General features: G+C 42.1%; 1 protein-coding gene across 1 annotated transcript in view; it reads left to right on the forward strand.

Annotated features, from left to right (window-relative positions):
- The first annotated feature begins 4,527 nt into the window (after positions 1 to 4,527).
- GFRA3 (GDNF family receptor alpha 3) overlaps positions 4,528 to 27,718 on the forward strand; it is a 70,855-nt gene continuing 47,664 nt past the window's right edge. Inside the window, exon 1 of the mRNA XM_073620426.1 lies at positions 4,528 to 4,957. Within this exon, the coding sequence (XP_073476527.1) occupies positions 4,918 to 4,957 (40 nt within the window). The 5' untranslated portion in view covers positions 4,528 to 4,917. The remainder of the gene's footprint in view (positions 4,958 to 27,718) is intronic.

Below are 27,718 nucleotides of genomic sequence, written 5' to 3' on the forward strand. Positions count from 1 at the left end.
TTTGCCAGTGGAAGGAATGGTGCCTTATTGTTGGTGTCAGTAGGAGGAATAGTGTCACCTATCAGTGCGGTGACTGGGCCACAGTTTGGAGACCACTGCTCTAGAGCGATCATTTAACCCTTGCAGTGTGGGGGCAGCCCTCCAAGGGAGGATTCTATTTTTCAACCCAAGATAAGCTTTAAACAGTTGTTATAAGTACTAAACTTGTTTTCATAGCATTGTATAATCTTCTTCTTAGAAGACTGGGGAAGACATGCCACCACTAGCCTTGTTAGGTTCTGCTGCAGCCTACATGTGCTGACAGGAGGAGAGAGCAAAGTAAGCAAAGAAAAAACTTATCAATGTGGTATTGCTTCTTCATTGTCCAATTACCAGGCTGTGGAATTGTTTTTGACAAACTGTTCAGCTAATGCAGTAGTGGTTGTAGAGGACCAGTCTGTGCAGTCTTTGGGGGGTGCCTGGATCACAAGGCCATCTAAAGAAGAACACTGTCAAATCTGCACTCGCTAATTAAAACATATACACATTTTCTAAGCAATGACTTCTAAGCGGGCTTATATTTCTGATCTGTTTGCTGTTCTGTGGTGAATCTTAGGACTGGTTGAACATAATTATAAATCATTTTGCAGGTGAAACAATAACATTATTGTCTTTATCAAACTTTATATTTAATATATTATCTTCTCCAAAGTTTAAAATAAGAAATGCACTTTTCAGATTACTTTAAGGCAGTTTCCACTGCTTATTCTGCTGTCCTTAGCCCTTTGTACAATCTTTCTCTGGTCTGAGAGTGAACAACAGCTAAACACTGAGCCTGCACAAGTCTAGGTGACAGCCACAAAGAAAAGTATACAGAATAGGATATAGGAAACATATTTAACCTGCCCACGTAATGCATATGTGGTGTGGCAAAGTGGGTAGGCTTTACCACCCACAAGCAGCACATACTGTATGTGTCCATGGACAGCACAGCTTTCTATTCTTAGAGCGTGCTCACTGCATGCTCCCAGCACAGTGACTGAGCTGACAATGACAGCGCTCAGTTTCTAAAAAAAAAAAAAAATGATTTGGAGCCAGCAGGACTTTCTCCTGATAATGTGACCACAGTGACAGCCAATCACAGTAGTCAGATTATTGGAAGCCCCCCCCCCCCCCTCCAGACGTAAAGACCCTGGTAAAGGGGAGGAAGAGGTTAAAAAAAAGAATAATTACACCTTTTTGTTGGGATGGTGGTCCTGGGCATTTAGACATAGATCAGAGGACCTACAGTCAGTGACACATGTTGAACATTCTATAACTACTGTACCCGTCACACATTTAGACCTGCTATCACAGAGTCTCACTAACTTCATTTGAGACTCTGAGATGCCATGTAACTGAATGCTGAGTTGCAAAGGAAGCTGATCCTGGGAAATGTGAAAGGCGTGGCGTGCGCACAGGGTGTGCCAGGTGTGCCTGGGCACACCCTAATCAGCCCGTGTGGCGTAGATACCCCCTGTTTGGACCCCTGATATTTCACCAAAGCCCCTAATGGGGATCCTAAAAAAATTGTTAAAAAATAATAAAAATCAAATCTACTAACACCAATCTCTGCCCTACTGACACTGTCAGTATATATACACATGCACACACACACACATGTGTGTTTGAGCTTTGGGGTGCACACCCTAATGCAATAGGCTATGCACACAACTATGTGTGACGGTAAATGGTGGCGGCAAAAGAGCTAGTTGATTGTGTTTGCCCCCCCCAAGGCCAAAGGTTCCCAGTCTTATCCTAATCCACTCCAAAAAGAACAAGAACACCCAATACTCTCAGTGACTAATTCTTGAAGGACAAGCCCAGAAGGGAAGAGAATGTAGAAATAATAATGTCCAATTTTCATTCAATTTCCATTCATTTTTTTGTTTTTACTTCATAGAAATGGTTTAACTGCTGAGAAATTTCAAGAACGAACATGTTTTACATTGGATTGAGCACTCTCATTGCTGAAAAATGTCACTACTTTCATTGGAAATTAAACTTCACAATTAGAACTGTCGTTTTTGTAAAAAAAAAAAAAAAAAAAAAAAATGGCATGAACATGAGTGCACGTTTGGGAATTTTAATCACAGGTAGTTTGCATACAGCCGCAGCCAGCAGCCTAATCAATGACAGGCTGACAGACACAGCTGCTGTGCGTACATTTGAGCAGTTACACGCATACAGAAATGGATGAGTTAGGCCCCTTTCACACTATGATTTTACCGCGATTTTGTCGCCGCAATTTAGACGCGATTTCAGGGAATGCCTGTGTAAACTTGAGGTCTATGGACCTCAACTCGCATGAAGGTTGGACCAAAGTAGTACAGGGACTACTTTGAAGTCGGCAGGACTTGAAGTCGCACAGATATGAATGGTTATCTTTGGAAATCATGGGGAACAACTTGTCATGTGACTTTGCAGTCCCAAGTTGCAGGACAAGTCGCACAAGTGTGAAAGGGACCTAACCCTTGATGCAGACAGTTTGTTCATCGGCACAGCTGTTGCATTTGTCAGCCTGTCAATGATTTATACAGGTTGCTGGCTGCGGCTGTATGCACACAGCTCTGCCTTCTGGGTTTAGAAGTACTCTGAATTCTATTGGTGAGTATCTCTCTGTGCCCATACGAATAAGCCCTAATTATGGTATTATATGTAAGTAGAAGATCAGATATTTCTTTTTTCCTAGTAGTGAAAGGAGAAAGTAAGGGGAGGGAGAAGAGAAATGGAGAATGAGAGAGGATAAGGAAACATGAGAGGAGGGGTGAGAGAATAGATAGAGTATGAGAGAGAAAGGATGAATGAGAAAAAAGAAAGAGAGAGGCATAATGAGAAAGTAAGAAGAGAGAACAAAAATAAAATAGAGATCGAATTATGGGGGCAGTATGAAAAAGAATAAAGAGAAAGAATAACAAAGAAACAGGAGACAATGAACGAGAGTGGGAGAAAACCAGAAGAATAAGAGAGAAGGGGTGAAAAGGTGGGAAAGGAGAAGAGAGGAGAGCAAAAGATAAAACGAGGCGAGAACAACAATGAGATAGACAGGGAGACAATGAAAGGGAGAGGGAAAAAGAGGTTGAGAGAGAAGGAGAGAAATGGTAGATGAGGGGAAGAGAAGAAGAGAGGAGAGAAGAGAAAAAACAATGAGGAGAGAGAATAAATTAGATAAATAAGGGGGACAATGAAAGAGAGAGAGAAAAAAAAGCAAAAAAGAGAGTAAAGAGAAAGGGTGGAAAAGAAGGGAGAGGAGAGAGGATAAAAAGACAGAATGAGGAGAGAGAAAGAATGGGATAGATAAGGGGACAATAGAAGAAAGAGAAGGATAGAAAGAGTGGAAAGAAAGATGAGAAGGGAGAGGAGAGATGATAAAAATACAGAATGAGGAGAGAGAAAGAATGGGATAGATAAGGGGACAATAGACGAGAGAGGATAGAAAGAGTGGAAAGAAAGATGAGAAGGGAGAGGAGAGACGATAAAAATACAGAATGAGGAGAGAGAAAGAATGGGATAGATAAGGGGACAATAGAAGAATGAGGATAGAAAGAATGGAAAGAAAGATGAGAAGGGAGAGGAGAGATGATAAAAAAAACAGAAGGAGGAGAGAGAAAGAATGGGATAGATAAGGGGACAATGAAAGAGAGAGGGAGAGAGAGAAGGATAGAAAGAGTGGCAAGGAAGATGAGAAGGGAGAGGAGAGATGATAAAAAGACAAAATGAGGAGAGAGGGAGAATGAGATAGACAATGAAAGACAGAGAAACAAAAAGAAGGAGCGAAATGGTGGAAAAGAGGAAGAGAGGAGAGGAGAGAAACAATGAGATAGACAGCTAAAAAAAAATGAAAAAAAGGTGAGAGGGTGGAAGAGGGCACAAGAAACAGGAGAAAAAAAGTGAAGGAAGAGCTGAGTAAAAGACAGAATGAGGAGATAGACAGGGAAACAAAGAGAGAGAGAGAGAGGTATAAAAAGGGAATGAGAGAGAATAGAAAGTGTGGAATAGGGGAAGAGAAAATAAAAAAGATAAGGGAGAGGATAGAAGAAGAAAGGAGAAAGGGAAAAGGAGAATGAACAGGAAAACAGTGGAAAAAGAGAGAGAGAAAATGAATGAGAGAGGAGGAGAGAAAGGGGATTACAGAAGGTTCAAATGAGAGAGAAGAGAAACTGCCACTCTGCCAGCATAAGATTGGCACTATAAACTAGAGAGGGGAAAAAAGGAAGAGAGGGATTGAATGTTTAGCAGCACAGTCCTTTACCAAATAAACACAGAAAATTGTGAATCTGAATCATCCTTTATTTACTAACAGAGATCAAGCCAAGTTACTAATACTAATCACACATACTAAGAACAATGGTCAACTATTCACATTTATTTACTACCCCCACAGTCCACCCTTCCAAAAATAATAAAATAAACTGAATCAACAGGGGGACAAAACCTATTGTGTGTGTGGGAGTTGAGGAGATCATGGTGTAACAAAGCTGTCAGGAGTAAAGGGAGCCAAGTCAGGGCTGGGAGGAGCACACAGGGAGTGGAGAAGAGAACATTACTCCCAGTCCTCACCAAACACTGGGACTGCCAACTACAGCGTGTGATCACTGGACTGAGCACAGCACTGCTCCCATTCTCATACATCGCTACACATCACTGCCTGACACTGACAGCTCCCACGCACCTACCTTGGATAATCTACATCATTACAGATCTGCTGGTCTAAAGCACGGTGTATAGTATTACCACTACTTTGGATTTCTACAGATATCTAGCCTGGAATACTGGGCTTTCCTGACCTCCTAGGAAGACCCCCTGGGACTAAAATCACCTACCAATTCATTGGGGATAAATGACGATCTGCTTGGTGTAACCTGCAAACTGTAGAAAACTTACCAGGTACTCTCCATCATGCTCCAAGTGGGGATCATCCTGCTCCTTTCACATTCTGGTAATTCTGTTTTAATATTATTAATATTCATATTATTATTGTTATTATTATTCATATTATTGTTATTATCCATATAGTCCTAGAGTAAACGAAACTGGGTTAAATACTTTTGCATGCGACAGTCATGACAGGTGATGATGAACCTGCATAACCTGATCTGCTGGAGTAAAGCCATGGACATGTAATCGAATAAAGGACAATGTAAAGTGGTAATGAGAATTGGGATGTTTATTGTTAATGGGTTTCCAGCATCCTGTGGGGGACTGGTGATTCTGGCTAATCCTATAAAAACACTCTCATAAAGGACACCTGTGCATAAGGGAAGCCTTGCTGGAACAATTTGTAGGTTTTATTTCACAACTTAAAGGAATTCCATGCTACTGTTAACTTCAGTGTATGTTGATGGCAGATCAATGTGCTTGTGTTATTTTTGCTAGGCTCTATGTGTTTGTGTTATTTTTGCCAAGTTCCTGGAGTACACACATATTCTGGATTAGGGAGACTTGTCAATCACATTGTATCTCAAGGACTGATCTTCAGTCATGTAAGTACTGGGATTGACGGCTAAATTTATCATACTTAGCAGTCACTAAAGGTTGTAAAAAGCCCCTTTGTTTATTTTTCTAATGGGGATATCAGTGCATAATTATGTTCTTGTGTACATTTACTGCAAACTTTGGCAAGTCTTTTTGACAGCACTGCTTTTCACACCAGCTACAAGTCCTAATATGTATAAAGTAGTAATAAACTGACTTTTAGAAACAGGTCTCTTTAGGTGAATGGAGACAATGGTTCTTGAATATGATGTCATAGGGCACCTGTTACTGCTATTGTCCATCTTACAGACCTCACAGATGTATTCTGGTGTTACAGATTTTGTAGGTAATGTGATTGACCAGCCAGCTTCTAGTTCCTTTTGTGTGAGGCTGATTTGCCAATGAATTAAAAATGTAATTACAAAAATTAGTCATAGGTAAAGATCAGTGGTGCCCATTCTCCTCATATAAATACAGTGAAGAATTTTGGAATAGTAATACACTAAATATAGAATGCAAAATAATAAACATACATAGGAAACCTAAAAAATAAAAGGTCTTGTTTTAAAGGCAGTGAAAAGAGATATGGTGACTAGTACAGTAACCATTAGGGATGAATGAATCTGCTCAGGTTCAATTCGCAGGAGGTTCATCTAATCCTGTGTGAAGTCCACAAAACCCAAACTTTGAATCAAAGCCCACTGAGGGCTATGGGGTGTGAACCTTGATACTACATTCTGGCTATTTTCAAGGCTATAAAGGGCAAAAAAGGTCATAGTAAGCTAGGTACTGCCATAGGAGACAATTAACAAAGCAAAAAAAGAAAATGGTAAAAATACTGTACAGCAAGGAGAGGGTCCTCTTTTAACATGACTTTAAGGGTGACGTGGGATCAACACCAGTCCTTTAACCACTTGACCTCTGGAATATTTACTCAGCTTCATGACCAGGCCATTTTTCGTGATATGGCACTGCGTTACTTTAACTGACAATTGTGTGGTCATGCAACACTGTCTGTACCCAAAGAAAATTTATGTCTTTTTTCCCCCACAAATAGAGCTTTCTTTTGGCAGTATTTGATTACCTTTGCACTTTTTATTTATGTTATAAACAAAAAAAAAAAAAAAACGACAATTTAAAAAAAAAAAAAAACAATATTTTTTACTTTTTGCTATATAACCTATCCAATTAAAAAAAATGTAAAAATAAAAACATTTCCTAATAAAATTAGTTCAATATGTATTATTCTGCTACATATTTTTGGTAAAAAACATCCCAATAAGCGTATATTTATTGGTTTGCACAAAAGTTATAGCGTCTACAAACTATGGGATATTTTTATTTATTTATTTATTTTTTACTAGTAATGGCGGCGATCAATGACTTATAGTGGGACTATGATATTGCGGCAGACATTCGGACACTAACTGACACTTTTTGGGGACCAGTGACACTAATATTGGCAGCACAGTGGTGTAGTGGTTAGCACTTTCATCTAGCAGCAAAAAGAGTCGCTGGTTGTTTCGAATCCCAACCACGACACCATCTGCCTGGAGTTTGCACATTCTCCCTGTGCCTGCGTGGGTTTCCTCCCAAACTCTAAAGACATGCTGGTAGGTTAATTGGATCCTGTCTAAATTGGCCCTAGTAGGTATAAATGTGTGTTAGAGACCTTAGGTTGTAAGCTCCTTGAGAGCAGGGACTGATGTGAATGTACAATGTATTTGTAAAGCGCTGCGTAAATTGATGGTGCTATATAAGTACCTGAAATAAATAAATAAATAATACAATGTTCAGTGCGAAAATATATCCACTGTCACTGTACTAATGGCACGGGCTGGGAAGGGGTTAACATCAGGGGCGATTGAAGGGTTAACTGTGTTCTTAGCCTGTTTTTCTACAGCGTGGGAGGTGATTTTACTAGGGGAATGCATGGTCCATGTCCCTGCTTTGCAGGAACACAGGATCCATGCCTTCCCTACTGACAGAGCGGCGATCTGCCTTGTTTACATAGATAGACTGCCATTCTGCCTCTCAGCTGGATCATCGGCGGGTGCCGGCAGATATCGTGTCCACTGCGCCCACCAAACGGCTCCCGCTGTGTGTGATCACAGCGGGAGAGAGCCGGCGGCGGCACACAGAGATATGTGATCCAGCGCTGAGGTGCCGCCCTGTAGCAGTGAAACTCAGTGACGGCTGGTGAAGTCTGAGATGAACGAGGGATGGAGGGAGAGAGGGATGGAGGGAGAGCAGGCCCAGATCCTACACAACAATAGAAATATGTGTATTCTAGAAAGTTTAACAATCAGCAGATAAAGATACTCCAAACATCTGGTGTTAGCACTTCAATCATGGTTGTTATGGTGCCAGGATGATTGAAGCGTATTATTTCTATTATTACATTGTAATATAAAATGAAATCATTCAACTCACCATAATGCAGATTCAGTGGGAGCCCTGAGCGTGTCACAAGCCATGTTGCCTGCCACCAGATGCCATCAGGTGTCCCCAGCGGAGTCTGTCCTTACATGCAGCCTGTGTCCCATAAAATGCAGCCTGTGTCACAGAAAATGCAGCCTGTGTCACACAAAATGCAGCCAGCCTGTGTCCCCCAAAGGCAGTCTGTTTTTTACCAAATGCAGCCTGTGTCCCCCAGATGCAACCTGTGTCTCACCAAATGCAGTCTGTGTCTCACCAAATGCAGCCTGTGTCTTACCAAATGCAGCCTTGCCCCTGTGTCCACCAAATGCAGCCTTGCCTGTGTCCCCCAAATGCAGCCTTGCCTGTGTCCCCCAAATGCAGCCTTGCCTGTGTCTCACCAAATGCCGCCTTGCCTGTGTCTACCAAATGCAGCCTTGCCTGTGTCCCCCAAATGCAGCCTTGCCTGTGTCCCCCAAATGCAGCCTTGCCTGTGTCCCCCAAATGCAGCCTTGGCTGTGTCCCCCAAATGCAGCCTTGCCTGTGTCCCCCAAATGCAACCTTGCCTGTGTCCGCCAAATGCAGCCTTGCCTGTGTCCACCAAATGCAGCCTTGCCTGTGTCCACCAAATGCAGCCTTGCCTGTGTCCACCAAATGCAACCTTGCCTGTGTCCACCAAATGCAGCCTTGCCTGTGTCCCCCAAATGCAGCCTTGCCTGTGTCTCCCAAATGCAGCCTTGCCTGTGTCCCACCAAATGCAGCCTTGCCTGTGTCCCACCAAATGCAGCCTTGCCTGTGTCCCACCAAATGCAGCCTTGCTTGTGTCCCCCAAATGCAGCCTTGCCTGTGTCCCCTAAATGCAGTCTTGCCTGGCCTGTGTCACATCAAACCCCCCTCCCCCCAGTTCTCCGCGGGAGCACAGCGGTAGTGTACTACTTACCTTGCTGTTGTTCTCTTCAGCGGTGTCTTCTTCATACTTCCTGTTTCCTCTCTCCCGGGTGCAATGGGAGAATGAAAACAGGAAGTGACATCAAACTGAGATGTCAATCAAACCGCCCAGCCGTAGTAACAGATACTACGAACGCCGGGCGGAAGCTACTCGGTGCTTCAGGAAGCGCCGCAAGGCGGGCTAAACGCCCGCAAATGCGGTGCCACGTCTGCAATCCCGTGATTGCATAGACATGGCGCTTCCCATAAGTGCACTGTGTCCCGCGTCGCACTGTGTCCGGCGTCTGAACACAGTGCACTTAAGGACCTTTTTTTTATTAAATTTTTTTTTTTGTGACTGCTTGAGGGGGGGGGGGGTTCAGCGCCCATGCCCCCCCTTTGGACCACTGGTGAAACTGCTATAGTGGTTAAAAAAACATGGTTGGGAGGTGCCCACTGTCACTGACACTGAACTCTGGCTTCACATATGCTGGATGTGTACTACAATTTTTTTAACTTTTGTTGCATTACATTTAGCATGGACCTGATTTATTAGGCCACATTAGGCATAATAGGCCTAAATTGAATAGTGGAAGTAGCAGCCACCACAGATCTCAAAGCTAAACATGAGTTTACTCTTAAAAAAAGGCTCCCAACATTGTAGAAACTGGGCAGCAGCAGAGTGGCACAGTAGTTAAAAAGTATACTTTGTGAGCTTTTTTTTGCATTACATCGCTGCACTGTATTAATTTGTCAAAAATTTTAGAGTCACAACCCAACGATCTCCGAATTTCCTTCTCATTCCTGTATTTAGACATCATTTTTGTGTTTGGTAGAAATTAGCTAGCATCAGTACAGTACATGAGCATTTGAACAGGCATCACATGAAAAGAGGCATATGTTAGTTACAAATTAGAGTGTATTATTTGAGACAATGTCCACAAATATTGTTCACTGGAGCACAGTATGTAAGCATCTTGGTTAGGCTGCAATATAAGAGGGAGAGACAAGGCAGGCTTTATCTTGCAAAATGTATTTGAGTGTATTATTTGAGAGACCATTGTCACAAATATTGTACAATTTATGCAGCCATAAATGCTTTTGTTGTTTTTGCTTGTACTTATGCTGTTTTTCTATATTTTTGGCATTGGTGTGGTGGTCGGGCTGCTGACAGCTGAGGTGAGACATGTTGGCAATTCCTCTGCTTTGCCAGCATAATCTTTTTCTTCCTGGGTACTCAGCAGTTAGTTGTATTTTTTAAATATTTATTTATTCTGTTATAATCAGGGCACTAGAGCTGTAACTGCATGGGGAAACCTACAGCCATAGGCTTCCCTCTCTTCCACAATGTAGAGGGAAGGGAAGACAGCTGCAAACAGTGGGGGGCAGCAAACATTAAATGCAGAATCCTGTGGCCCACATAAATAAATATCTCCAAATGAAGACCAAAAAAAAGACAGGCAAACATAAAAGAAGAGATAGATCTGCTGCCACAGAGAGGTTGAGCTTTTCTAATGTAACCTTTTCCTCCTTCCCTTCCTCCATCACCCCTCCATATCCATCTGCTCCTCTTCCTTTTCCCCCTTCAATTTGAAGTTTTTTTTTTTATCATATCAAAAGTGAGGATGAACAGCGCAGCAGGTAATGTAGTGGCTGCAAAAGCCTTTCCCTTTTTACTCCTGCCAGGCATAAAGCAGCCACCCACCTGCAAGTACTGCTAATGAACCCTTTTTCCTTTTTCTCCTTCTGTATTCCTCAAGGGTGTAGAGTGGTCACTTACCTGCAAGTGCTGCTAATGTGCCCATTTCCTCCTCCACCTGCTCCTCCAGGGCGTTGAGCCTCCTCCTCCTCTTCTTCTGCTAATCCCATCATAGCCCTACCAACTGGCTTTGAGGACTTGGCAGAATTAGTTAGACACTACTATCCCCAGGGCCAGTCCAGAATACTCTGCGGTGTTTGTTTATTTTTTTTTTGCTACCCTAGAGATATTTGCTGCTGTAGTGGAAAAGTGCCCCCAGATCACCCCCATGCCCAGCTTCTTAAAGCGGTAGTAAACCCTCAAAAAATCATTTAAATTTACAAATATTCCAAAAGACATCATCACTGATAAACGATTGATCACTCATTTGTTTTATAAAACGTTTCTCTTACTGTATAAATTTCTTGTTCTATCGCCGTTTATTTTGTGTCCTGGCCGGCGCCATCTGTACTGTGGGTCTTCCGCGTCTGCTGTGATAAACGCTTCCGCCCACAGTACCTATTCGTCCTGTTAATCCTTGCAAGATCCTCTTGGGGACGAAAATGATCAGGAACCATCGCAGGAGGTCGGGGCTGACGTCTACAACAGGAAATGACGCAGCCCCGACATACACAGGCATCTGTCCGGTCGGGTCTCGAGTTGCCGGATTTTAGCGATGTTACGGCGCATGCGCTTGTGACGTCATTCAACGAAAAAATTGCAATAACAGAGGAAGGAAGCAAGTAGGCAAAAAACAGATAATTGCAATAGCTTGGGGATGTTGGGAGCCATGATAGGATTAAAAGTATGAAATTAGAGTATACAACCACTTTAATGCAAGCTTTGCCAAACATCCCATTTTGTGAGTTTATGACCTACTCTATACCACAGTGGCAGGTAGCCAGATGCTGTTATTTTGCCAAAAAGGCCACCCCCCAGCCACCATTATTTTGAACAGAAACGGGTGAAGCTGCCCCCCCCCGCCAGAAGAAGACAGTGATTATCGCTAGCGCCTATAGCAGCCGCTATCTATAACTGCAAGAGAATCGAGCAGGCTGGTTGTACCCAAGCTGACCGATCAATCAACTTGGTACATTCAGTCTGCCCATTAAGGGTTCAAATCTCTGAGATTCGAACTGTGTATGGTTGGCCTAAGGGTTTACATCTACCTAGAAACCAGCCATTGTCTACAAGCCCAGCACTAATCTGTCCCTATACACTTAATTAGCAGCATTTCCTATGCTTTTGATATCACCACTACAACGCATTGGGGTTTATTTACTAAAGCTGTAGAGTGCAAAATCAGGCTCACTTCTGCAGAGAAACCAATCAGCTTCCAGGTTTTATTGCCAAAGCTTAATTGAACAAGCTGAGGTTAGAAGCTGATTGGCTACCATGCGCAGCTGCACCAGATTCTGAGTGCTCTAGTTTTAGTAAATCTACCCCATTGTCAATATGGCTGCTGCAAATCCACTCTTTTTTTTAGTAAGGCTCTGTATTATTCAATAGCCCTCTAATTGGCCCTTATACTTCATCTGATTTAAGTTAAAAGACCAGGAAGTGCAATGTGGTCTGGTGCAGAATTCTGCGTAGGAAGTCATTTGTAAAAATGTCCTCTGTCAGCACGCTGATTGCAGATGGCAGCCAGGATGCGCTGAGTAGCGGGTCCTGCGCTGGTAAAGGTCTGCAATGGGTGGTCCAATGTATAAAGTGCCTCTGGCTCAGTTTGCCTCTGGCATATAGTAACTGCTGGCCAGGTCCTGTAAAAATTGTTTTTTTTGATTGGCAATTGAAACAGTAAAATTGCACATTAGTTACTGGGGTGTAAATCTTTTTACAGGACCTGGCTAGAACTTACTATGTGCCAGAGGCAAACTGGGCCAGAGGCACTTTATACATTGGACCACCCATTGCAGACCTTTACCAGTGCAGGACCCGCTACTCACCGCATCCTGGCTGCCATCTGCAATCAGCATGCTGGCAGAGGACATTTTTACAAATGACTTCCTACGCAGCATTCTGCACCAGACCACATTGCACTTCCTGGTCTTTTAACTTAAATCAGATGAAGTAGAAGGGTCAATTAGAGGGCTATTGAATAAAACAGAGCCTTACTAAAAAAAAGAGTGGATTTGCAGCAGCCATATTGACAATGGGGTAGATTCTGCATCAGACCACATTAGCCTCTATCAGATAATAGGAAGTTCCTCAGACAGAAGCTGGCATGAACCTATGGAGAGCACCACATTGAAATTTAGCAAAGACTTTTCTCACTGATCACTTATTGCAGCCAGGAGCCAGTAAGTAGCGTGACTCACACTAATACAGGCCTGCATTGGGAGAAAGAATTGAAATATTAGGCTTTGGGATGTTTTTACAACTTCTCCTGAACGATTTAACTTGGCCGATAGTAACCCACATTTAAAACGTATGTTTTGCAGCGTTTACATGCCGCGTTTAGCTGCGTTTTGCCGTGTTTGCGGTTAGAAGTGTATAAAAAAAAATTTTTTTTTTTTTGGCAAAATAGCCAAAAATTCAAAACGCCTGTAAACGAAACGCGGCTAAACGCGAGTTACCGCGTTTGACCCAAGTACAGTCCAGGAACAGGAAGAGGAGGATTTCTAGGATCAAAAATTGGTTGCTTTATTAATCGTGACCAATTATGTCATATGCCTTTGCTGCGGGAGCTCCAGGAGAATAATCTAGATGATTTTTGGAATTATCTCCGGATGACGGACCCCTGCTTGTACCAACTCTTGACATTGTTGACCCCCTATATTAAGAAGCAGGACACATGCATGAGGCTTTTCTTTTATTTTTTGGTTGAATAATGATTTGATTTGGTATATTTTCTATTTTCTATATTTGGATGCATAGAATGCACTTTTTGGTTACGTTCAATTGGCAGATAGCATGTCTAATTTTATTTGTTTTCTTTTTTTAATACACAATAAAAAAATTGTGGAGAATAATAATTGTGTTTTACTTCAAATGACAGTTTGGGAGTAGGCAGTTACATTTTAAAAAATACAATGTAAAATTAACAAGGGACACCAACACAGTTGTATCTTTGATCTTAAAAACTCCGGGATAATGGTGTTGTGGTAACTTGCACCAAAAAAAAAAAAAAAAATAACAAGCATAATAATATTATTCTTGATATCACTAGAAAAAAAAAGGTTTAACCTCCCTGGCGGTATGATTATGTCGGATTTTAGGTGCTGAAAGCGTTACAATTATTTTGCATGGAAATTTGGCGTTTTATATTGTAGGCGTGTAATTCTTATCAATAACACACTTAAATCTGTCCAAACAAGAGTCTAGTAGACATCCCGGGTATGATGAAGTTTGAAACACAAAATCATAAATTATAATATAATAAATAAATGTAAATAATTAAAAAAAATAATATTATAATAATAATAAAATACATTTCCCCACAATAACGCTCAATTCTGCAAGTGTTCTAATTTACTATCACTGTTTTCTAGCTGGTCTAAAGCCACTTTTGATGTAAAGGGACACTTTTTGGTTGCTATGGACAATCTCCAGTTACCAGGCAGAAAGAACAGTATATATAATATAAAACTACATACAGGGCATGGGCCAAAGCACTGGGGACAAAAGGGATGTGAAATGATTTCATACAGTACTGTAATCTGTAAGATTATAGTACTGTATGTGCCTTGATTTTTACAATATTTTGAATTTGCCGCCAAGCTCCGCATACGTGCGTCGCAACGCTCACAGGGAACAGAGCCTGGCACAGAGAGGCTTCGGGAGGAGGACAGAGCCCGCAGACACAGCGGGGGACATCGCAGGATCCTGGGGACAAGGTAAGTATACCATACCAGGATCCTGCAATGCAATCCTGAGTGTGGCTCGGGGTTACTGCTAAAGGTGCTGAAATTTAACCCCAAGCCACACTCTGGAATACCGTCAGGGAGGCTACAAATTTATTTGCCATAACTCCATCAGTATCACCAGCAAAGCAGCTTCATTATTATCCCATTAAATAAAGAAGAAGAGAAATGTGCTCTGCATTTCGAGATTTCATAATTTGCCGCGTCACGAATGTTAATTCTCCATTACGAACGCTAGTTTACAAGACAGACCGCTTCCAGCTCTTCCTTGCTTCAGAGCATGCGTGTTTGTACTTTGCACTTTTGTCCGACGGACTTGTGTACACATGATCGGAAAATCCGACAACAGACATTTGTCCGCGGAAAATTTTAAAGCCTGCCATCCAACATTTGTCCGCGGAAAATCCGACAACAGTTGTCCGATGGACCGTACAAATGGTCGGATTTTCCGACAACAGCCTGTCATCAAACAATTCCCGTCAGAAAATCCGATCGTGTGTACGCGGCTTTAGAGTCCTCTCTGTAGAAACATCTGTACTGCTGACAAAGTTTGATTTTTTTGTCCCTTTGGGAAGGATTATTTTCACTTTCTTTCATGTTTCTGGGGCAAAAACTAAAGATAAACCTCACCAATGGCATCAGACAGAAATAAAAACATGATAGAGCTTCCAACCTTTCTTTTTCATTCTATTCTTAACCTGGTACATACAATCACACATTTCTTCTTTTACTTAAAAGTCTATTTAAAAATAAATAAAAGCTCTCCAATCCTTGATTGAACATTTGTAACATAGGTTTATGAGGCTGGAATAAAACTTTCACCCTCTAGTAAATCCCATTCCATGTATAATACATACAGTTACCAGAAGCATACTGGATAAGAATAGTACTGACTGTAATTATCTTTACCACCTTGACTTTTCAATGACTGTCTGATGTTAATATAAAGAAAGAATTCATATCACATACTAAATGACATCATCACCTATTAAACATGAAGGGCAAAGTGAAATATTCTTGGAAAAACCACTTTGCATCCTCATAGTGCTGTATAATGTAATATTGATGATTGTTTGCAGCATATGTACCATTACGATTAGCTTACCATACAAAGAACGCAAAATTTCCACAGCCGTTTAAAAAACTGAAAAGCTGATGCTACATGACCTGCTTCACCATGAATTCTTATCCAAGTTCATTAAGCAAATATTTATAATAAAATAAGTATATATAAATATCATTTGCCAGTGGTAATAAGGCTATAGTGATTGTGCGTTTTCCTTTTTGAGGTGTTTTCCTCCATTTACTGTGAGTGTATCCTTGTTTCATCAGTTTAATGTGTGTACATTGGTATCACAGTGATACTGATAATAGCCTCAAAACATAATCCGCTGTGCTCGGTAGATCAGTGATGTGCAGAAAGTTACCTTTTGGGATGGCTAAATAGCCTGCAATAATAAATAAAAATAAATCATAAATAATAAAATATAATAATAAAATTGCATATCAGTTTAAATATAAAGAAACAAGCAAAATGTTCACTTAAAATGTTCACTCTCCAGAGCCAAATACATCACCCAATCACTAAGAACCAGAACTGTTATATGGGAGTAAGGTGAATGAGTCACATGCTCCCCGGTATTTGAAAATACCAATTTTTTTCTGTTCATTCCTGGTGATCAAATGGAACAACATGGTAAGAAATGAAGGCGCTGATTAGTGGTGAGTGAAGATATCCTGCTTAGGAGAAAAGTTAAATGAACCTGTTGCTTTGTCCTGTGTGGGCAAATTTGTTTTAGGTCCTGTTCACACCTGAGCGATTTTCTGCTTGAATCTTGTAGTTCTAAAACGCTTAACAAGCCAAATCCCATTCATTTCAATGGCCCTTGTTCACATCGTTCTGTTGCCTGAAGCAAAATGCCTGTTGCTCAAAAAAGTACATGAGCTTCTTTTTGGCAGATTACAAGCGTTTTTGGCCCCATAGACTTCAATAGAAACACCTGACTTGAGTGTTTTACAAGCATTTTCTGCTCAAATAGCAGCTCTCCACCCATAATTTCCTCTCCCTCTCTTGTCTCTAATGCTTTCTATTGGGCACACAAAAATGCTTGAAGCTGTAAAACGCTTGTAATACACTTCTTAAACACTTTAAAAATGTTTGTGAATAAAGCTGCAAAAATGCTTTAATAAAATGCCTGAAAAACGCCAGTAAATCGCTACGCTGTGTGAATGGAGCCTTAAGGTGCAGGAAGCAATGCTCTCGATTTGAGCATCATTTGTGGTAATAGGTTTTTTGATCATGTTTTGTGGGGTGATGACAAGCATCTTTGACAGAAAATCTTTGGCAGAAAATCTCACACAGGGAGATTTTCTAACTCTTCTGTAAAGCAGAGGAAAAAAATCAAAGGACCACTGTGTGCTGCTGACACCATTATGCAAAACTCCAGTTCTGGGCACCAGTCCTCAGGAAGGATGTACTGGAAATGGAGCAAGTACAAAGAAGGGCAACAAAGCTAATAAAGGGTCCAGAGGATATTAGTTATGAGGAAAGGTTGTGAGCACTGAACTTATTCTCTCTGGAGAAGAGACACTTGAGAGGTGATATGATTTCAATTTACAAATACCGTACTGGTGACCCCACAATAGGGATAAAACTTTTCTGCGGAAGGGAGTTTAACAAGACTCGTGGCCACTCATTAAAATTAGAAGAAAAGAGGTTTAACCTTCAACTACATAGAGGGTTCTTTACTGTAAGAGCGGCAAGGATGTGGAATTCCCTTCCACAGGCGGTGGTCTCAGCGGGGGCATGGATAGTTTCAAGAAACTATTAGATAAGCACCTGAACAACAGCAACATACAGGGATATACAATGTAATACTGACATATAATCACACACATAGGTTGGACTTGATGGACTTGTGTCTTTTTTTCGACCTCACCTACACCAATCAGCTTCTAACTTCAGCTGTGCATAGTAACCAATCAGTTTCAAGGTTTTATTGTCAAAGCTTAATTGAACAAGCTGAAGTTAGAAGTTGATTGGTTACCATACACAGCTGCATCAGATTCTGTGTGCAATGGTTAAGTGAATCTCCCCCACTACCCTTTAACAAAGAAAAGGCTCCAATCTGCCAAGTGTGACAGCAGTTATACCCAGTAATATGTGTTCATACCAAAAATGTCATACCAAAATACATTTTTAAATAGAAGTACATGTGCACATCAGCAGAGAAATTTAAAACTATACTTTTGGCATTGAGCAGGCAATACAAGCTCTTCTGTAGGCACTGTTTGTAGATGATATTATGTATTTAAAAAATTAGTTAAACATCTGGTCCACAAAGCATCCTTGTACCATTATTCAATACTGAAATATGAATCAGATCCAACAAGTGATAGGATTTGTGTTATACAAGAGAGGCATTGAAAAGCACATGAAGTCTTCAAGTTCCGGAATCAGATTACTCTACCCGGTTTGACCAAGCTTACAGTGATTGTCTTGTTTTGACTTGTACATTTTTTAGGCTTTCATGTTTCTGAATTTTAGCTTTAATACATAAGAAGATTGTAATGAAGTGAGTGGGAGTAGCAAGCCAGAAGACCTGACCTTGGCAAATGCATGTACCAAATAAATATTGGAAAAGCAGAATGGCAAGCACCCCACTGGACAAAAAGATTCCTTAGGAATGGCTTACATCACAAAGAAGGCGTTCATAGAAGCAACATATTTTAATGAGGAACTGAGGCCATGTGTTTTGGGGATGAGAACCCCTATTTTCAGGACTGTAGCCAGTTGGAACACTCCAGACCTCCATGAGTGCACTATTTATGTCCAATGAGGCAATATAATAAAGCTTTTACTGCCAACTCTCCACATTGCTTTATCCCTAGATAGCAAGCAATTGAGCTGCGAGTTTGAAAATGACTTGCTAAGCTATTGCTAGACTTGCCAGGCTTCACAAGTTTGTTGCACAGTTGCAGCAAGTTCTCATTGCATGACTCCCGATCAACTTTCTTTACAAACATTCTGTAAGTCTGCTGCAAGTTCTGGTTCAGTTATATTGTGCAATAGTCATCCCACCACAGGGGTCACTGTGGCTGAATTTTCATGCTGTAGACCAATGTTTCTCAACTCCAGTCCTCAAGGCGCACCAACAGGTCATGTTTTCAGGATTTCCACTATTTTGCACAGGTGATTTGATCAGTTTCATTGCCTTAGTAATTACCACAGCTGTTTCATCTGAGGGAAATCCTGAAAACATGACCTGTTGGTGCGCCTTGAGGACTGGAGTTGAGAAACACTGCTGTAGACTGGCAGAGCTCTTGCTGTAGACTCAGCACTGCAACTTTTCTCTTGCTAGAGTCTTGCCATGCAAATTTGCTACAAATTGGAAAAGTGTCAACTAGAACTTGTGCTTCAAGTGTTCTGCAAGTGTACAACTTGCCAGCGAAATGTGCAAAAAGTTAACAAGACTTATAATTCAACACTGCCACAAATTTGTGGGCAGTTATTCTTGCTATCTTGGTCTCTGTTGCCAACAAAAGCACCGAGGAAGGGGTTGCTCCTCTCAACATGAGTTGGCTGAGTTCTTTACAAAGAATTTTGTTTCTAAAATTGCTGTCTTTGTGACGTCTTACACCAGGGGTCGGCAACCTACTACAGCCCATGGGCCGCACCTGGCCCGTCGCTAAATGTCTAGCCCATCAGTGCACATGATGAATTCACGTGCCCCTGGCCCTCCAGACATTTTAAACCCTTCACACTGACCGTACACAAATATGCGACCTCAGCTTGAAGGGTTTTTTTTAGAGCCAACGGTTGGCTTTCTTGGGATAACAACTGATGTGGCTAAGAAGCCGCTCGGCTGTTATCCCAAGCAGCGGAAGGGGACGTCCCCCCTCCCACCACCTTCAGTCCCACCGGGAGGCCCGAGTGACCAACCGGCATCTCCGCCGGGCTGGCCGGAGACCCGAACAAAGCTTGGATCTAGTAACCGGGACGCGATGTCATGATATCACTTCTGCTTTACAGAAAACTAAAAGGCGCCAAATTTTAAAAAAATGACAGTATTCAAAACAGCCAAACTTGCTAATTTGAATGCTTTTAAGTGCAAAGCTGGGATTTGGGGTCTTATAGACCCCAGATCTCTCCATAAAGAGTACCTGTCACTGCCTATTATTTTCACAAGGAATGCTTACATTCCTTCTGTCAGCAATATAAGTGATAAGAATTTTTTTTTCAAAGGGACAGTGATAAAAAAAATGTAAGCTCCCCATCCCTGCGTGCTTACACAGCTGGGGGGCTGTTTAATATGCAGGGCGGCTGTGTAATATGCAAGAGGGGCTGGGTGGGGGGCTGTGTAATATACAGGGGGGCTGTGTAATGTAGAGGGGTCCAGAGATACAGGAACTATGTAATGTAAAGGGGTCCAATGGTGCGGGGATGTGTAATGTAAAGGGATCCAGAGGTGCGGGGGCTGTGTAATGTAAAGGGGTCCAGAGGTGCAGGGGGCTGTGTAATGTAAAGGGGGCCAGAGATGCGGGGCTGTGTAATATAAAATGGGCCAGAGGTGGGGGGGTTGTGTAATGTAAAGAGGTCCACAGGTACGGGGCTGTGTAATGTAAAGGAGTCCAGAGGTGCGGGGGCTGTGTAATGTAAAGGGGGCCAGAGGTGCGGGGGCTGTGTAATGTAAATAGGGCCAGAGGTGCGGGGGGCTGTGTAATGTAAAGGGGGCTAGAGGTGCGGGGCTGCGTAATGTAAAGGGGGCCAGAGGTGCGAGGGGCTGTGTAATGTAAAGGGGGCTAGAGGTGCGGAGGGCTGTATAATGTAAAGGGGGCTAGAGGTGCGGGGGGTGTGTAATGTTATCTTCATTTATTAGCAGGTGAATGCGGTCCTCCATGCATTCACATACATCGAATCCTGCCCTTTAGTGGAAAAAGGTTGCTGACCCCTGTCTTACACCCTTCCTAAACAACTTGATTGTCCAGTAAGGCGCTTGCAATTGCACTTTTCCTCTGGTTATATAGATTAGAGAGAGTCTGTTCATTTTGACCTTATTTGTGTGACCTCATCAACATTCAAGTCTCAACTGATTCACAAGCCTGGTGCCTCAACAGTTTTCAAACAGATCATAAATAATGATTTCATAGTACTATATAAGGGTATCTATACACAAGGCAATTTTTTTTAGTTTTGGATAGAGTGGGAAAGGAAAAGAACTGCAATCAGAGGATATATGAAAGAAATTCCTTCACTACCTGTGTGGTAAAAAGGTTGTCCCATGGAAAAATAGTGAGGGGGAAACCTTTCTAACAGCTGCACAAGCAAGTAATTTTTTTTTTATTAAGCAAGAGAATGCTAGAAATTCTGTCAACTTTGTTTTGTTGTCTGTTTCCCTCTTGCTGGTTTTCCCTTACTTCTTATCTGGTAGTAGGTTGTCCCCAGAACAAAAAATGAGGGGAAATCTCCGGATAGAGGTTCTGACCTTTCCCTATTGTATCCAAAACAAAAAAAAGTATTGGGTATATATACACTTTAATAACCTTTCTTTCTGAACAATATGTCTATAGTTCTCTGCGTAGGATCTTGATGTCACCAGCTTAAGCTATAAAGAAAAATACCTGTCCACAGATTATACATAAGGAGGAACTGTCAGGCCTTATTGACTTATTTTTTACAAACTGGCATGTAAACTCTATGTACTATAACATATAGGCTATCATTGTGTTCTTTGTTTTGCTGTGAAATACTTTTTTTATAGTTTAATAATATTTAGAGCTGGCCCAAAGGTGACAAATGTATTCCTGTATACTGTCAATCTTCTATACTAACAGCATAATAGCACTTGCAAGATGGAGAACTTAAAATGGTCGTAAAATCTAAAGTATTTTTTCACCTTAATGCATTCTCTACATTAAGGGAAAATACCATTTAGGTGCAGCTCCCTCCCTGTCCCCCTCCCTAAATATTAACTTGAGCCCAATCTCAATCCAATGCCGTGCCCAAGAGCTGCAGCGCTGCTCAACCTCTCTCCCTCCCCCTGAAGTCAGTGAGAGCAACGGGAGGCATTGGCTCCTGCTGCTGTCAATCAAATCCAGTAACAAGGGAACAAAGGGCAATGCCAAGCCACACTGTGTCAATAGATGGGTACTTAGAAGGCAAGAGGATCCAGGAGCACTGGCGGGGGTCCCCAGAAAAGGAGGATGGGGGCTGCCAAACCATTGAACAGAGCAGGTAAGTAAAACATGTTTGTTATTTAAAAGAAAACGAAAAAGATCCTTTACATTCAGAAAATTATTTAATCACTTACTGAGTATGCAGCTTCTTTATCTTTTAATCCTTGCCTATATTCCAGTTAGGCTGATGCCATGACCACAGCCCTGGGTTTCTTGTTTTGGGGTGACTTCTTTCTTTTGCAGCATCCTTCAGAGTCACCCTTGCATAAAGGGACTAGAGTGGTGTCTCCCCACTGTGTGCATCAATAGAAACACACAACCCCATAGCAAAGGATGGTAAGGCACTGCCCTACTCCTACCTCCTTTGCACCCATTCCTTCTCCAAGCTAACAGACTGGCTGGAGACTGCACTGTCTACTGTTAATTCTTTCCTATGAAGACCAGGAGTTCAGGGAAGCAGCACTGCAAGCAGGAGCCCGCAGCATTGAAAGCTGTAAACTATAATGCTTGGGTAAGAATTTTAGCAGATAGTTTACTGGGAATTTTTTATTTTATTGTCCTCAATGTGTTAAGCTAAAAAACGTTGTAGTTCTAAAGGCTGTAGTTTTTTTACAGAACAAAAAAGGGGCACTTCTAAGTGCAATATGTTAAAAAGGATCGTTTAATGATAATCAATCAGCCAAATGGCTGTATGGTCACTCTGCTGTCCAGGGATGCAGCCTCGGTGCAGTCCTGTAATGCTGAGAAAGTACTGGATAAGATTAGTTGATCTAGAAGAAGTTGTCAGCGGAATCATCTGGGTTTGCGGAGCAGGGGCAAGCGTTTTCCTGAAGTATGCAGTAAGCCCTGCTGGTCTATGGGTGACTCGGCAGCGGCGTGCAATTCAGCTTGGAGCGCACTCGGTGCAGTCTGGAAACGGAAGAGACGTTTGGGCGTATCAGCTGACGCGTTTCAATGCTTCCGCATTTTCAGCAGATCCCGAGATCTCTGCATTAAGGTACAAAACCTTCTGCGTGCAGCTCCCCCAAGCCCTCCCCCTCTATACTTACCTAAGTCCCATCTCGATTAATCGATGTGCACAAGAGCAGTAGCTCTCTCGGCTCCCTCACTCCTCATAGGCTCAAACACAGCAGCAGGAGCCATTGACTCTGCTGCTGTCAATCACAGCCAGTGAGAAGGGGGTGGGGCAGAGCCAGGCTCTGTGTGGCAATGGCCACACAGAGTGCAGCTCAGGAGTGAGCGCACATGAGTGCCTCCCATAGCAAGACTGCTATGGGGGCACTCAGCAGGGGGAATGAGCCAAGAACGTAGACAAGTGACCCGAGAAGAGGATCGGGGCTGTTCTGTGCAAACAAAACCATTGCACAAAGCAGGTATGTATAACATGTTTGTAAACCCTGATTTTTTTTATTTTTTAATTTTTTATTAGCAATCATTTTAAGCTAGCCAAGCATCTTTATAAGAAAATAAAGGATTACAGGAATCTACCAAAATCTGAATGTTCCTAATATTGTATCTAAGATTATTTCAGGATTTGCTTTTATCCTTTGATATACAGTAATTCTTAACACATGCTGTGTTTCTGATTTCCATTAGCTGGGAACTATATTTTATACAGTGATAATAAGTTTTCAACACAGAAGCTTTGGACTTACAGGATGTATGAGTAAGATATAGTAAATTTGCTGATAACTTACCATTCATACCTGAGATAAATTGGTATAAAGAATATATTTTTCCAGTAAGTGTGTATTTTGTAACAGAATTACTAAATGTTATACTAAATGCTATATTTTCTACATTTAAGAGACACTTCCAACAGATGCTATTAGTTGTGGGAATATACTAGTTACAAGGAGAGTTTTACATACTTGTGTGATATGATCTATTAAAAGGGGTTCTGAGATTTTCCATCTTTGACTGTTTCAAAAAGATTGAGACGTTCTTTGATCTGACATGGTAGGAATTAGATATTCTATTCCCTTTTCCTTTTTGCAATAAGCATTTGACTTTTTAGACAGACTGCAAACAACATTGTAACCAGTGGCGGCCCGTTCATTAGGGGCGCACGGGCACCGACCCCCCATCCACCGTCGCGTTGATTCCAGTGGTGGGGGGTGTTTTTTTGAAGCACGTGATTAGAGCTAGAGGCTCTAATAGGCTTCAAAAAAAGGGTCACCCAGTTGTGTGACAATAGCGAATGAATATTTGCTATCGCCACACTGATCCTCCTTGAGACCCGTCACCCGATTGGCTGAAAGGACAGGCGATACTATTGGATGCCAAGGAGGAGGAGGGAGGAGCCACATGGCAGAAGCCGTCGTGATGCAGAAGAAGAGGAGAGGACACAGGAGCCACTGCCTGCCCCCGTAGGAGCCCACAACCCGCTCGCTGCCTGTCGCCTGTAGGAGCCCACAACCCACCCGTAGGAGCCCACAACCCACCTGCAGGAGTCTGCAACCCAATTCCTGCCTGCCGCTTGTAGAAGTCCGCAACCTAGATGGGGTAAGTGCCGGGTGGGGGGGGGGGCGCCGACCTACCAACCAACCAGGGCTGCCTCCCCCCCCCAAAAAAAACACCATCTGCAACTGATTGTAACAGATGGGAATAGTTTTTTTATCTGTTGAACTGTTGTATTTAAAAAAGTATTGTGATAAATACACATAATATACACTCACCAACAGTTCCTGGGAGTTCCCGTCTCACCTGGGGACACTTCTTTCTTTCCCTCCCTTGAGGGGCCTTTACCCCCACCCCAACTTTTCTTTTCTTCTCTCCTCTTTTTCTCAATCTTGGTTCCCCCTCTCCCTTCTGCTTGTACTCCCCACCTATGTTTCCCACTATCAATTCCATGGCTTTAGCCCATGGAGCATTTTGACATGCGATTTGACATATCAAATCGGCGGCCATTGCCATCAATGTCACCGTCCTAATCTGTGCGACGTCGCATCTGCGGCGCTGCACTGATTTCAAAAAGTAGTTTCTGTACTACTTTTTGCGATTTTGGCCTGCAATTTACATTGACATCTGTGCAGAAACCCCCCGCCTGGCTTCTGATACTCCTTCTGGATCACCCAATCGCCTGCCGCTGCTGGCTCTCCACACGCGCACCTGCCATACAGAGCATCTCACTTGTTGCAGTCGCCCTACAGTAATCAAGCCTTCAACCATGGCCACTGTCAAACGGTGCTTCTCTGGGCACTGCATTCCGTTTTAACCTTCAGGGTTGCACTGCCTCTCTCAGCACCTTGGCCTCCAACCGGACTCCTGACACTTATGCCGCGTACACACGATCGGACTTTCTGACGGGAAATGTTGGATGTGAGCTTGTTGGCTGAAAGTCCGACCGTGTGTATCCTCCATGGAACATTTGTTGTCGGACTTGTTGGCTAGCAGGTTCTCAAATTTTTCACCAACAAAACTTTGTTGTCAGACTTTCCAATCGTGTGTACACAAGTCAGTCGAACAAAAGTTCATGCATGCTCGGAATCAAGTACGAGCCGGAAGCGCTCGGCCTTGTAAAACTAGCGCTCATAATGGAGATATCACATGACTATTGAAGTTCCTTTTTATCGGCTCGCCGTACGTCTTGTACGTCACTATGTTCTAAATTGTTGGCAACATTTATGTGACCGTGTGTATGCAAGACAAATTGGAGCCAACAACCTTCGAACAAAATTCCACGGTTTTGTTGTCGGAAAGTCCGATCGTGTGTACGGGGCATTACATTCTGGTAATCAATTCACAGAGATGCTGGACAATGATTACAGTTTAACACAGATTTTAACCAAACTGTTAAAAATTGGAGTCCATCAACTGACTCGAAGCATTTCAATCTCAATCTTTAATGCACTTATTGGTGGGTTTTGTTTGCCACATCTCAATCTATCAGACATGCACCATTCTCTTTAGAAATGCCTCTATGGTGCCCGATATGTTATTCATCTGACACTATCTGTAGTATTTCACCAATGTTTTAATGATTTACAACCTTACTAATTAACATAATGGTACAACTTGCACATTGACCTCTCTGCCTTAGTTACTTTTGAGATTAATATTTATGAAGCAATAGTACTTGCTTTTTCATGTTCATATTAGGGGCATGTCATATAATCTGCCTAAACTACTGACTTCTTGGGCAGACTCTGCATTGTTTCCCCTCTCATATATGTCTATCAAATGTTACAGCAGCTTGCCAGGGCTGAGATTTGGCAGTGAACTGGAATCAGCCGATATTTAGCCTTGACAAATAATACCCCTTCTACATGTCTTTTCACAGGGCACCACTTTTTGAAATACAGCTATTAGAGATGGCTATTGAAGCCAAAGGGTTCAATGTGTCTGAAAGGAGAATGCCTGCTCTTACAATAGCAAGTGTTCAAATTCTTTGTTTCATACAATTCATACATAAGGAAAGTTGAGATAAAATTGCTAAATATGATTTATACAGAGTCTAGAAGAAGGGAGATGTTAAACAAAGTATAGAGAACATAAGGTCCCTGTTTGGATAACTATAAATTTGCCTGTCCAAACAATCTGCTTATTCACACTGGTTACAGATGTGTAACATCCTGGCCAGTAAAGATAACTGTGTAGAAACATAAAACCAAACAGAGGGAAGAACATTTGCTTTGTTTTGAATAGAGCGAGAGAAAGTTATACCCCCTATCAGGTTTTTATTATTGTCTGTCCATGTCTCCTGTTGGTGGATTTCTTCTCGGGAATAGAAATCTCTCTACGGTGAGGGGGAATTCCACCTCATGGAAGCCTCAGCTTCCCCTCCTGTTATGACGTCAAACTGTAGATTTGCCCCTTCTGTCTTGGTGCCAGCTTTACCCAAGACAGGATGAGAGGTTGACTCTCCTCAATGTGGACACACCGCAATAAAGACCATCAGAAGTTCTAATACCCCGTACACACGACCGGAAACTCCGCCAGCAAAAGTCCAATGTGAGCTTTTGGTCGGAAATTCCGACCGTGTGTATGCTCCATTGGACTTTTGCTGGCGGAATTCCCGCCAGCAAAAGATTGAGAGCAGGTTCTCAATTTTTCAGTTGGAAAAAGTTTAGATCAGAAATTCTGATCGTCTGTACCAAAATTCCTACGCATGCTCGGAAACAATTCGACGTATGCTCTGAAGCATTGAACTTCATTTTCTCGGCTTGTCGTAGTGTTGTACAACAACATTGACGGTCGAAAGTTCAGAGAACTTTTGTGTGACCGTGTATATGCAAGGCAAGCTTGAGCAGAATTCCGTCAGAAAAACCATCCAAGTTTTTTCCGACTGAAACTTCGATTGTGTGTACGCGACATTACTCTTTTTGGTTCTATTCATAATTAAATAAAAAATGGGTTTGAGTTTCATGTTAATCCTAGTAAATTTGCACATAGACATGACATAACTCCCTTCCAAGTCAACCGTTTTTGTCCCAAAGCAAGCAGTATTATCATGTCTGTGGAGTGAGACAGATGCCAATTCTATTGGGGGAGCATAGATTGCATACCTTGAGCAGAGCTCCAATCCTACTGCTGACCCCCAAGCAGCAAGCAGAAGCTACATGAGGGTACTCCAGCTCTCATCTCCTATGCCTGTGCTTTTGACTACCGTCTAATGTCCATGGACTCATTCATAGATCCATTCTTCATAAAACTGAATCTAAAGCTGAATGTATCTCAGTCATAGGAGATATACAGAAACTGCCATTATTAACTTCCTTCTGAAAATACTTGTTGCTTATTATTTTGACTTGTTAGGACTTGGAATTGACAATGTTTGGGCCTTTTGCATTAGCCCAAAAAACAGGTGTGTGTGTGTTTTTCAGGAGTAGGTCATCAAAGACAACCTACAGATTTACAGTACCTAACCACAGGTATTCTTTAAACGGAAGAGAAGGTTTAAAGTGGTATTAAGCCCAACACCAAAAAATTATATTGCAGTTTACAAATCCATAGATGTGGTGGATGCATTAGTCTTCTATTTCAGGATTTTTCCCCTATGTTTTCACCTGGTGATCTGGCCAGTAAGAAATCTCCCGTATTAAAGTGCCCCCTCTCTGGATCAAAGAGCACAGGGGGCACATTTTAACAGCAGCATTGACAG

Source organism: Aquarana catesbeiana, linkage group LG03 (assembly GCF_042186555.1).
Source record: "Aquarana catesbeiana isolate 2022-GZ linkage group LG03, ASM4218655v1, whole genome shotgun sequence".
Taxonomy (NCBI): domain Eukaryota; kingdom Metazoa; phylum Chordata; class Amphibia; order Anura; family Ranidae; genus Aquarana; species Aquarana catesbeiana.